At 42.0% G+C, this 13,666-nt stretch overlaps 1 protein-coding gene across 1 annotated transcript in view; it reads left to right on the forward strand.

Moving 5' to 3' along the window:
• Positions 1-987: 987 nt before the first annotated feature.
• Positions 988-13,666, forward strand: part of PHYHIPL (phytanoyl-CoA 2-hydroxylase interacting protein like) — a 59,066-nt gene continuing 46,387 nt past the window's right edge. Inside the window, exon 1 of the mRNA XM_032115464.1 lies at positions 988-1,296. Coding sequence (XP_031971355.1) covers positions 1,146-1,296 — 151 coding nt within the window. The 5' untranslated portion in view covers positions 988-1,145. The remainder of the gene's footprint in view (positions 1,297-13,666) is intronic.

The raw sequence follows: 13,666 nt of genomic DNA on the forward strand, positions 1-13,666 counted from the left end.
GGATTTTTTTCCAGTCTAGAGATCTCAAAGCTTGGAGAGGACCAACCTTGGTGATTTTTTTCTGATCTATTTCTTGTGTTCTCAGGCCTGGAAATTTGTGCAGTCATGCAAATCCGTGCAAAGTCAGCATAATGGTCCAGGAGCTCATATATAGTGCCCAGCCAGTAGGGTACTAAGACTTCTAAGTAGATGAAAGGTCTTGTCTTTGTGTTTTTCAGGATTATTCTCCCTGTCAAAGCGAAATTGGACAGGAAGGAGTAGAGTATTGATAACATTGTTTATGCTTTTAAATATTTATAGTGTAGGGAAAGGATTAGTTGAGATGGTATTTTCTAGCTTCAAAATAATTTTTCTCCTCACACTAGCAACTCTCTTTTTTTCTTCTCAAACATTATATATTTTCTGCCTCATTTATTTATCTCTGTGGCACCTTGGCATGGTCTTGAGAAATGTTAAACACTGTCCAGCCTGAGTCTTTGGGAACAGTGGAGCATTAAAGACGATTTTGTAGCATCAAGCTCTGAATGAGAATATTGATCACAGTCACATCATATTACCTTGCCCTATTTCTCTGATACCAGTGAATTTCCACATTCCTACCAGAGACAGGATATTAGGATAGGGACAGTAGCTGGTATACAGAAAGCCCAGCTTCTCTGGCCTATTTGACCCTGGGCAATCATGGATTTCCTCCAGAGCTGTTAAGAGCACTGTGGACAAGCCTGTGTTTATAGTCCTGCAGTACAATGTGAGCAGTGGCACAGAAATGCTGCTGGGCTCCTGCCAAAGGGCCACACAAAGACAGCCAGATCATCTCCCTGCAATGCAAATGCGATGACAGTGGCAGCAGGGGAAGCCTGGCTGTGCAGCCACCTCCTCCTCTCCCCTGCTCACCCTCCCCAGTTCTGGTACTGGGAGGTTACCAAGAGCACTGGCTGCAAAGGGATTTTGGTAGACACAGTGCCTTCAGAACTCAAAGCTCATGCCCGTCTGACTTTGGGACGGGAATAGTAATATCCCAGGACCCCTACTGACCCTTCACTTCAGGTGTCTTTGGAGTCTGGCAAGTGGCCAGAGTGGGCAGGACCATTCCTTCATGAGGCCCCAACACAACTTTAAACAAAACCTCTCTTCTCTGTGTCCGAATGAGGGGACTGGCAGGAGCTGGGGGAGGAGCACCAGCAGGGCAGTGCAGAGCCCTCAGTGACGGGAAGGGCCCACGGAGAAGTTGCCATCTCCAGCGTGAGCAAAGGCAGCCCCCAAGCCAGAATACCAGACGGCCACTCTGTGCACGAGGTACAGCACTCCTGGGGCAGAGGGAGACTGGAAAGAGGGAGGAGAGGGAACTAAGCAACTAAGAGAGGAAGGGGCTAAAGAGAGCAGAGAAACTAGGGTGGAGGGGCTTGGAAGAACCTGACCCACTGCCTGAAGGGAAAATGGGATTCAATGGGATGCTCCGATATGCGGAAAGTAGCGAGTGGTGATACTACAGGCAGCAAAAGGAGCATTTACTGTACAATTAATGGCTTGATGCAATCCTGAGTATGCAATGACTGAGGGAGTTGAGCGGGAATACCCATGTTAAGAGGAAAAATGCAACATGCATTTTACTTCAAATTTGTACTTTGCTTGCATTTTTTTGTCTGGTTCCCACATGTCTCCAGAATTTATCAGCATACAATTGTATTTTTCTGCATTGCTGATCTTCTCCTAAGCCATGATGTCAGAAAACTCTCAAACTGAATTTTCAAAATCAGAAGTTTCCCTTCTTGAAATCAGCAAGTAAGGGATTCACTGTGTCCCAGTTCATCGGGTTTCCCATCTGTAAATGTAAGCGATTTGGAAATAAGATTTAAGAGATGGTGCCCTCGTCTGAAGGGATGGTTAGACCTGCTCTATAGTATGAGTATTTGACAAAGCTCAAATACGCTTTGTTTTCTTGGACTTGAATACCTTTGGATCACAGATGCTCAAGGATAAAATTTTATTTATTTATTTGTTGCTTGTTTTCTGAGTGGAGTTTTATTTATTTATATATGTGCAAAATGCTCTATTCTACTGGGTGGGATGTCAGACTATTTATTTTGGCACCTGTTTTAAGAAATAGGTGCTTTTACTCTGCAGCTGAGTGGTTTTGCTTCAAGTTCCCTTAAGATTCTAAACCCCACCAGAGTAGTGGTTCACTATAAAACAAAAAGTGAATAGTACTTGGCTTTATAAATTTCGTAAATATAACCTTCCATTTTCATGAACCTCACACGGGTCAGCATCCTTGGATTCACGTAGGTTTTTTTTTTTTTTTCATTTTAATTCTTATTGGAAAGTTTGTTACATAGGGTAATAAGTTGCAGCTGTCTTTATTTTGATACAACATGATTTACTGCTTCATTAAGAAAATTTTACCAAAACAACACACTCTATGTCATGGCAGAGTACTCTCTATGCAAAATGCAGTTATACAGTATTTCCCCATTGATATTTCTCCCAAGACTTGTTTGGGGTTTGGAAGGCAGGCTGAGGACAGCCGGCCACCACAGCCGTGGCTTCAGCCTCATGCTGTCATTATCAAACACACAAACCACACACCAGCGTCCACAGGACAGATGTCCACCCATGGACTGGCTACGAGCCAGGCCTAACTCACCAGGTAGGATCTGCTGGAGCAGAGCAACCCAAGCTGGAAGCAGAAGACAAGGGGCTGGATCTCAGCCTCCTCTGAGCAGTGTGAGAGTGCACAGATTCCTGCTCTCCCGTGTGCTTGGGGCACTGGGAACACCATGGGAGAGAGCAAGTAGAAGATTCACCCCTCAAATTCTCTGCTGTCGTGCCAGTCTGGAGATGGCAGCATGAGGCTGCTCTTTGACCTCTTTGGTAAATACAAATGAGGGAGCAACACAGTATAGCCTGTGTTCAACTGGAAGAGAAGTGGTGACTTTGCAGGGTGCTGGGGTTCCCCACTCCTCTGTTCTTCCTCAGGCTGGCGCATCCTCATGAGCTCTTCACTCCTCTGTGAGGGACTGACCCCATGCTGGCAGGAAAAAATTATACCCACCTCTGCCTTAGTCTTTCTTGGCCACCTGCTGCTAAAATCAGCTAGCTAATGTCTCACTTTCCGGAGCAGCATGCCAGGACCTTCATTTTCATTCAGAAGGTGCCATTTTATGCTTGGGGTTTGGCTGTGAGGCAGCGTTGCTATTTCTCTACAGCCATAAATTTCAAGCTTTTAGGCTTAAGAGATAGGGTGGAGAAAGTATCTTCCCTTTTTGTGTGCTTATGCCAATAACTGTCAATGTAAACAGCTGCATTAATGAGGCTTGTTGAAAGTGTTTTATTAGGAAATGTGAAAGTCATTAACTTTTCAGTAAGAAAGTGTGAATGTCCCTTCTTATATTTGCATGTGAAACTATAAAACTTAATTTTCTATATATATACGAACATTTTCTCCATCATAGTAGCCAAAGCACTTTAGTAAGGCATTTGTCATTTCAGTTTAAAAAAGCACTGTCTTTTTTCATACACCACCTACAATCCCAAATTCTTTGATAAAAGACAGTCTATGCTTATGTGAATGTAAAAATAAATGCATGGGTGATGTTCTGTGGGCAGAATCCTCATTTTGGAGGCTGGCTGGAGAGTGAATAGGCATCATTAACACCAAATGAAAAATTTTCTTTACCCGTGTAGCCAGTTGGTTTCACAAGTGATTTGGTTGGATGTTTTGTTATGCAGTCTATATTTTGAGTTTGCTTCAGTTCTGTTTGTTTTACTTGCATCTATAAATCAAGCTTTTTGAGGCTTCACAGACAAAAATTCTTGAAAATCTCAGTAGGTTTGACTCTTCAGAATGATGATGTTTCAGTTGTTGATGCTATGATAAATTTTTATTATAGAGAACTTCCTTCTAAGGGAATGGGGGTGTGGGATTTGTTCAGAATTAGTAGTTGTGTAGGGATGACACTCAGAAGAATAGCAGTGGTGGATGGAGGCAGGGAAAAAGGCTTTTGAAGAAGGTGGAGAAAGGGTGGGCACGCTCCTCATAGAGAGAAATGTCATGGCAAAATGTAAAGAGAACGTGAGTAGAAGACAGAACCCTAACACCAGATTTTTTTCCCTATAAAAGAATGTAGTGAATCATTGTGTAAGGATTGTAGAAAATCCACAGGAGGAAACCTCATGGCAAGAAATAGGTGTAGAAAAATACCCAAAAAATGTGTAGTGCCATTTTAATCTACAATATCATTATTTTGCTGTTTAACTCCAATAGTTAAAAGTTCGTGTGTAACAGAAACAATTTCCTCAGTCCTAAAACAATAATCTTAATGCCCTTCCTATTTCTAACAGCAACAAAAAAAGTTGGAAATAATTAAATGCTTTTGTGGATGCACAAATATATAACACAGAATCCAAGTCACATAGTAAGAAAAACTGCCACATGCACTGGACAACAGCAGGCCTGTGTGTTTTTCCTTAAGGCTTGAATCAGCTGAGAAAAAGTGCCATGTTGAGCATTACACTGTTTTTCTCTGGATAATTCAATGTGTGAATCATTTCATTATTATGTCACTGCTTCCCTATACACTAGATTTCAAGAAAGCAATTTTACGTGTACAGTATTTAAGCACACATGAAGGCCTGCTGAGATTTGTTGGGATTACACTTAAAATCCTGCCACAGATGCAGAGAATACTCAGCTTCTTCCTCTAAAAGGCTAGTCACATCTTCACATATGATGAGATATTTATTGAGTGCAACGTTAACAGCTACCATATTGCTGTACTCCCACGCTGACACAAACGTTGGCAGAAGCTACTGTGCCAGCTGCCCACTTTACACACTCTAGTGGCACCTTTTCTCCTCCTCAAATCCATAAATTGCCATTATCATCCAATTAATGCTCAAACAGTGATATTTTTTTCTGCCTGACATATTTCTCAGAAAATAAAAAAAAGATGGATACACAGGAGTCTGTAAAACCAGAACAAACCCATCAGTTAAGACTTGTTCGATGCCAGAAAATACCCTGGAGTCCTCTGTGGGAATATTATTATAGGGAACCAAGGATTAGTGTAGAGATTGAGGAGATTAAACCTTAATTAAAATGAGCACTCATACACAGAACACACAGCAGACAACTATTCTTTTAGCTGTAATTGGGCAGGTCTCCCTGCAGCTGCTCAGGTCACACATCCCGTCCCGCCCAAGGGGGGTTACTGCAGCGGCTGCTGGAGGGCACGTTGCTTAGGTCACTATAGAGACACACAGCTACAGAAGGCTCCTCAAGGCATGGTGCTTCTCTGCAACAAGATAAGGTGACTTCCATAATCAGCATTTGTACCTAAACTGTGCACAGGGGTTTTGCCCTTCTGTTCACAGACTGTGCTGCTCCAGCCCATGAGGCTCTGTTCACTAACAAGTCAAAGCATGGGAGCTGCATTCCCCTCCTGAGTGCACAGAACTGGAGGGGATGATCATTGCTGATAAGTTTTCATCTTCAGAAGTATTTATTTCAGATCTAAGATAGTCTCTGCCTGTTCGCCTCCAAAATATGCTGCAGGGGTATATTCAAGACTTAAATTTGTGTGCCTTTTTACTTCTAAGGATGTTGACACAATTTTCTAAGACAGTTATACTTCTCACATTTAAAAAGTAAATAAATCAACCTAATTTGGTGCATACTATTTCTGTGATTGCATAATAATTTTTCTCTGTTCCTAAGGGATTTTATGTTCTGTAGACTTGTGATGAACAGGAAGCACGTAGAGATCATACTGTGGTTTACTAATCGTTGAAACGTGAGGGAAAAAACTTCAGCTTTTTATGTACATCCTTTCCAATATTTTGAAATAGAAACACAGAATACAAAAATATATCTAAATCATGTACCAACATCTTTCCAAAATGTCACAGTACCACTCTTGTCTGGAGTTTGGGCATAGAGTCAAGAAGAGTTCTTCTGGAGTGTCACTCTTTGAATGATTTCAGAACTCCTGATGTTTGTAATCCACTGTTATCCAATATTTTATTACTCTCAGTAAGACATTTACTGGAGAGATGAAACCTGAGTAGGCCACAATTTATCCTTTCAGGAGTTCTTGTTGGGTGCTCTTGGCTGCGTGGAGCTATTTACTCTTGAGCGGAGCCATGGAGGATCTCTGTGTTGTGATGGTGTTTGCCAGCATTCCCTTCTGACCTAATCTGTGTTTTGGTGGAATGTTATTTTAGGGACATATTTGATAGCTTAGAAGCAATGTCTAGAAATAGATAGCAATGTACGTCTACATGTAATAGATAGATGTACATCTCTTAAAGCAGAAGGGCTTTTGCTGCTCAGACTCTCTCATAACTTCATTCCTTGAATTTATTCTGGGCTTGCTGCACTAAAAGCGTTCCTCCAGATCATTGCCAAATTATTTGTTTATCGTTTCAGGGCATATTATTTTTAAATTACTTGAGGTAGTGTCATAACAGGTATAAAGGTGGTGGTGTTATTATTATTGTTATTATTATACTGTTGAAATACAGTGCCATCAACCTCCAGATCTATTTTTAGAAAGCTTTCCTGTGAAAATCCTTCTTTACTTATCCACTGAGGGTATTTGAGCTGAATCTCTGTTTCATCTCCTGTGTTGGAGTCAGTGAACTTCCTTTGTGCTCTCATTCTGGGAAGAACGTAATCTCTGTCTTAGGTGACTTCATAAGAGATTTTATCCTTCCAGTTTTCCTTACCCTCTATTACTTGGAAAATGTTTAGGTTTTTTTATAAATAAGCAACAATATATTGTGTATGCTATGTTATTAGGTGAGTGAATGAAAAAGGCAACTTGGCAAAAGAGGGTTGAGAGGAGAAGGAGAACTATGACTTACTTCAGTGCAGAAGGAAAAGCAAAAACTTTGTAGAACCAGAGGAAAAAAATTTTCCTTCAGAATTCTAGTAAGCAGTATTAGTGACTTTTAAAATAACAGTGTATACTGGGGCGTGTACATAGGAGCACTAAGAAAGCTCAGCTATCTCTTGACCACCAAGTAACACTGGTGTGCAGCCACTGCCTCCAACACAAACAGCTCAGCTCCACCTGAGGAGCCCTCCTGGAGGCAATCTATCACTCACAGAACAGTTATAAATAGGGTCTGCTGTTCATATACATCCAGTGGCTTTTGCAACTAAGCTGTATTTGTGTCCAAAAGAAATATTTGGATGACTGAATGTCTCCCTCCTAGGAGTGGAGAAAAAAAGAGGGCAGATTGTCAGCACAGGTCAAGAAAGTAGTGAAACTCAGAGCTGTGTGCCTGGATGCATTTTGTCTTCCGAATCAAAGCGTTGCCACCCTGTGCAACCTTTTGAGAGACGCTGGCGCCTTAGGCTTAAGTACCTAATGTCACAGTGAATGAAGAGAGCCAGACAGCCAACTTACTGCTTAGGACTGAAAACAACACAGCAAGTGGAAGGAGGAGGAGCGCTGGAAGAACCTTACGAAGATTTTTAATAGAAAAGATAGATTTGAGCGAAAAGTTAGCTTCTTGAAACTCCCCTGGCTCTGTGTTTCTGTGTGATGAGAGCAAAATAGTTTAAAAACATTGGGGTTTTTGGTTTGTTTGGTTTTGGCTTTGGTTTTGTTTTTGCTGTCATTGTCTGCCTCACAAAGAAGACTTTTAGAAATTCCAGTCAAGTATGTAACACGATGAGTTACCAGCTCTCCAGAGCTATCTTGAGGAGTCTATCTAAAGAATGATGAACTTGGATGCCGATGTAGCACCTGTGAGAGACATGAACAGATTCACTTGGTGGGCACAGCACAGCAAAGCAGGAGACTTGCAGCCCTGGTGTGAGCAGCAACAGCACAGAGCAAGAGGGACACAGCTCAGTGGGGCTTGTGGTCACAGGGCTGCTCTCATTTGGTAATAAACACAGGAAACTCTCATTTTCTCAACTGACTGGATCTAGAGATTATCAATGTGTCATTACTGGGTTTCCACCATGAAACAAGAACATGCAATAGATCTTCCCCTAGTCTGGGGTTTTTTCCCTCCTTACTCTCTCTCTCTTTGGACATTGTCTCTACCAGAGCCATTCTGCAAGGGCATAAGATGGCTGCATCTATGGTGTTTGGATTTATGTCTGTGTTTTTTCATTGTAAAGCCAATGTTAGGAGCTTTAACAAGCTTTTCCTTGAGTTCAGTCTTGATCTTACTGCCAAGGAAATGTACACCAAGCAAGATTTTGCATTTTAAGGAAAAAAATGCAAACAGCAAGAAAAAGAGACAAGTTTTTGATAAAATATGCATGTTTAGGCTGTGTTTTCCGTTTGAGAGGCTGATCAGGTCCAGCAGGAAAAACATTTTAATACTAAATAATTTCAGAATTACAGCTTTTAGAATAGAACAAAAACCCCTCTGGATAAGGCCTTTCATTTATTACTAGTGCATCAACAGGGCAGAGGTGAAATTTCATTAGTTGCCTCTGTCTTTTAGGAATCCAGTCTTTACCAATGCATTATTCCAAATCCTTCACCGAATAATCTGCATAATGATTGCAGTGTCTGTGAGTCTCATCACCAGCACGTTTTTTCATTAGAACATATATGAAGGACAAACAGCTAGACTGAATTTATTAAAAAGTTTGAGCAAATGCTGGTGGAGGGTTTTTTCCAGTATTTTCTCAGCTATTTTAAGAACTGGTACAACTCTCATTTAAAAGCAATGAAAAACTTCCATCCCTTACTGAGTTCTGTAAATCCGTGAGCCCTCTATACCTCATGCTCAGAAGTAAAGACAAGACAGACCCTCTCCTGATCTTGACCTTTTTTCTCCAGGCATTAAATTTCTCACATTACTGCAAACAGCCTCCACCCGTGAGCATTGTTCATCTCTTTGGTATTTTCAGGTCTTGCATGTGTTGGCTCTTTGCCATTGTATCTGAGCACAGTGTTCTCAAAGCTTGCAGTATGACACATGATACAGCAAAGAAAGATAAAGAAAGGAACAGAGCAGACAGTAATCGATAGGAATGAACAGGACAAAAGAGCTTCTCAGCATTTTCCACTCATTCTGCTACTTTTACTTTTTTTCCGTTCTCTTTATCTCGTTTTGTTTTTTACATTCTTCACTCTCTGCCTTTAAGATTTTAAACATTTTAAGTCAGTCCCTCTGTCTTTACTACAAGCATAAGTTATGAGGCATGAGCAAAAGGAGCTACAAGCAACACACAGCAGGAGCTGCTGATGCAGCACATGAGGAGACCAAATGGAATAGTGTGGCTCGAAATCATAAATCAGCATGCAAAAAGTCTCAAAATGTGCGTGTCACCATGAGGTAGCTGGTTAGGAAGAACAACATGTTTTTCTCCAACATAAACCTACCATAGGAACAACCCATTTGCAATCTCTAAGCTCCAGTTTTTGAAGCTTTTTGTTCGGTTTTGTTTAGTTTTTACTTAGAATTAAAATTGACTTGCTTAGTTACCTCCCATATTATTCACTGAACATCTGATTAGCTAAATACCACGTAGTGGATTATCACACAAGATTCTATGGTGAGATGCAGCTCTTGTTTAAATTTCTTGTATATATAAGAAGGTGAATTTTATTTCTGTTGACTTTTTATTAGCTTGGAATAGTAAGAAAAGATTTTCAAAATGTTGAGCTCCAAATCCACTGCTGTTTTGATGTTCAAATTCTGCACATCACATGTTTTTTCTCAGTCCTTACGTAAGAAGATTACACAAGAGAAGACTGTAATCTCCAAAATCATTTACCGTATTAGACAGCAGCTACCACCAGTGGATCTTTATCAGCTGCCTGGAGCAGAAAGGAGACACGTGGCTATACATTTGGAAACTGGTCATTTACAGTACTCATCAATGTGTGCTGCCAGTCATGGGCAGATGTCATCAACAGTCATTATGCAGCTCTGAAAATAGAACCAAACTTGACCTGGACAGGTCCTCAAACAATTGATAAACTGCCTCTGAACAATGGAAATGTGTGGAGTCCATTCTCTCCACCAGCCTCTTGCTGTTCAGTGATCCTGCAGACCCAGTGTTACGGCAGCGTGGGGAGGGGACAGTCAGTCGGGATGTACATGGCAAGAAGATGTCTCCTGACTCTTCAGAGTTACAGTTTCTCTATATGTCCCTGACTGGGGACAGGAAAGGAGCATCCCTACCATGTCCTGGCTGATCTCTGGAAATGGCAAGTTTTATTTGCCCATTGTGTCTTTTCCTTTTTTTTCTTTTCTCCGAGAACCTCTGGTAAGCAAAGACAGTGAGTAGGAGAAAGCACTTTGGGGAAGAAAAGGGCAAAGTGGTTTTAAGAGTGGGAACAGTCCTGTGCAGAGCCAGGAGTTGGACTCAATGATCCTTGTGGCTCCCTTCCAGCTCAGCATTTTCTGTGATTCTATGAGAGCACCTCTGCCCTGTGTTTGCTTCTTTGTCTGTCCCAGGCACTGTGCTGTGCCCTAGGAAGGGAAGGAACAGCATCAGGATGCAGAGGGGTTCCTGTGCTTCCACCTTGCCCACTTTCCCAGACTATGTGAACTCTGCATGGAGAGCTGGTGCCGTGGCCCTGACAGCACTCCCTCAATTGCTGTGTTGTGTGGAAGGGGACAACCTGCCATGGTCTCGCATTCACACACTTTCCTAAATCTGGCTTGCTTTGCTTAGCTCCCACGACAGGATAAAGAGGACGGCGGGGGGAGTTCCTTCCCTCTCCCTTCCCTGCCCTTACCCAAGGCTTGAGAGGAACACTGCCTTCTCGTTTCCTTTGAGAAGTGCTGGCGAGCACAGGCTGTTACAGTGCGTGCACACAGTCCTTGGCATCAGAAGTGGTCAGCTGCTCCCGTGCTCCTGTTTGCTTGCTGGCGTGTGGCAGAGGGCATGAGAGAGAGGAAAGCAGTGCTACCCTTCTGAAATGAGCTATAGCAAGTGCTGTGTGCCCACAGCTCCAGCCAGCCTGCCAGGGCTTGTCTGCTCGTTAGTTAGCAGGTAGAACATTACAAGTGACTTGCACTTAGTTGCTCCCCTGTGCCAGCCCCTCTGATCTCCAGAAGGCCTGGAAGACACGATTTAAGGCAGTAAGAAATGTGCTGCTTAGCCTTTGTGGAACGGCACAGCCCATGTTTGTGTGGTAACGTTATGTTTGAAACACAAGAGTGCTTTGTAGAGGTTACCAATACTGCTACATGTAATGACAACAAAAAATAATTTTTAAGATATCTCTGCCAGAATAAGAATTTGATTGTCAGAAATAGCCAGCAGCCCTCCCCCAATGGAAGTGTGGGGAACATCTCTTTGCTTCTCCTTTGCAGTCTCCAGAAGGGTGTGTGCAGAGGGGCTTTTATGTTTGCCTATGTCCCTAAACAAGGAGGACACCACAGCAATAATCTTTTGGTGGCAGAAATGACTGAATCGAAGTTTGTTATGATCTATACAGCAGAACATACTGTTATGCTGCATCTGTGCAGGGAGTGATCTCTTTATTTAGCAGCAGTTGCAGCAACAGAAATTTTTCTGACTATGGATTTTGTTTTTATGCCTTTCCAAGCGTTCTTCCTTTTGGTTGTTCTTGAAGTTGTGACAAGAGATCAGGAAAGCTTAAGAGCTTAAGTGACTTCTTAGAGTACCATCATTTCAAGATGAGTAAGCATTCATGAAGACAGCCTGTGGGAAGTGAATTGATGTACTATTTGAATGCCCTGACTTTATAATTCATACAAAACTCTCTCTGCAGGAGTGCGCCCAGTGCTGAAAACTTTGCCTTAGGGTTCAGCTGGATCAAGCAGTAATAAGACTCTATCACTAGTTGAGGGGGAGGAAGAGGGGAAAACAACTTTAAAGCAGTGAAAGAAGATACCCATGATCAGTGTTGTAGCAAAGCTTTTGCTCCCACAGTCTGTGGAAGCACCACATAATAGGCTGGAGAACTGACCCTGCTCTCATTGCCTGCCTTGCAGCTGCATGTGGGATTGCAACCTCGGTTTGGGAACAGCTGGCTCAAGCAAAGGCAGCTGGCTGCTCTGCTCAGCTGTGTTTTGAGATGAGCTGTTTTCTGTTGAGGTCAGTGAGAGTTTGACAGTATAAGGAGTTCAGACCACCATCCCTCAAGAGGGTGGAGAAATCCAAAAAGAGAAAATAGGGATAAGACTACATGTTCTCTCCAAAGCTGGTTGCATGATCTATTTCAGTGCGAATGTATATGTTGATAAAGTGTTTTTGCCAGCAAGATACAGGAAGGAGGTTTTACTCCAGGGTGAATTCATAGTTTGCATACTATTTCCATTTAGATAGTGCTGTCATGCATGAGAGCTCAAACCCCCAAAGTGACTGTCTAACCCCACAGCTTGCTCCTATTTCTTTACTGACATTCGTGTTAGCTCCAGGCATTTGCCTTCTGCAGCCGAACAGGCACGCTTTGGGAATGAACATCTTTGTCCAGGCTGACTGCGAGTTCATAATGCTCGCTGACAGCAACTGTTCCCAAAAGGGCTGCGTGGCGCCTCTTCAGCTGCAGAAGCACTGCACTAAAGTCACCAAGACCCAGAGAGCTTGGGTCTCCCCACCTTAGCCATCATGATCACTGCACATTTTTAAATCATTTTCTACAAGTGTTAATTATAACAGCAGTTTTGAACTCCCTGGTTAGAGGAGTGAGGGGACCAACCTCTGCTTTGACAGCTGGGCTTCCCGGTTTTTGTCTTATTTGTCACTGAGCATCCCTCATGCCTCCTAAGCATGGGAGGAAGCCCTGAAGACATTCTGGAATACTTTTCTGTGTTTTGTCTCTGAATTATTTGCTGTCACATTTTTGTTGGACATCACTGCTCCTGTGCTGGGAGTGGGAATTTTTGTTTGCAATTCAGGTAGAGGCCAGTCATGTGCATTTTCAATGTTGTGATAGTTGTGTAATTAACTCCTGAGGGCATAAGACTTAGTGGTCAGTCTATAGATAGCCGATGGATCTGATAGCTGCTAATCTCATTAACCCTTGAACTTAGCTTGATTTATACCTCATTTGTTTCACCTAGTTTATTGTGAGAAATTATTCAGCTTCAAGAAAGAATGTTAAAGGTGGTAATGGAGCATTTTTGCTCAGGTGTCAAACTGCAGAGAATGGAGGATTTGGCACTCATTTCTATTGCACTATTAGACAAATGAGGATAGTCCTTGGTCAGTGATAAAATATTTCTGTTGTCAATCTCTCCTTAGGCTGACTCTGTTTCATATCGTCCTTTTCTGAATAGCTTTGCTTGATAAATTTTATGAATGCAAACACATATGCAGCAATACATTTCTAGAGGTTTTAATATACATGAACATTTGGCTCTACTCCAAAAACACATACAGTACTGCCTTAATACCAGGTCTAATTCACTCCTGACAGGAGCAGTTTGGTGGTACACAGCAATTAAGGGGGAAAGTTGTCCTTAGTTTTTATGAACTGTAGCTATATCACTGTAGGAGTGTGTATTATTAAGCTGGTACAACCTCTAAATTAATTTGATGGAGCCACGGCATTAAAATATGTTTAAAAATGTAATGATTGTTCTAAAAATGCAAGGAATTAAGTTGTAGTAGTGTAGCTATTGCCCTAAATATCAGGGAACAAAACAGTGCAAAAAGTATTGCTACAAAATAGTAGGGCTAGTCTAGATTGGCATTTAAAGTACAAAACTG

The sequence above is a fragment of the Corvus moneduloides genome, chromosome 8 (assembly GCF_009650955.1).
Source record: "Corvus moneduloides isolate bCorMon1 chromosome 8, bCorMon1.pri, whole genome shotgun sequence".
NCBI lineage: Eukaryota > Metazoa > Chordata > Aves > Passeriformes > Corvidae > Corvus > Corvus moneduloides.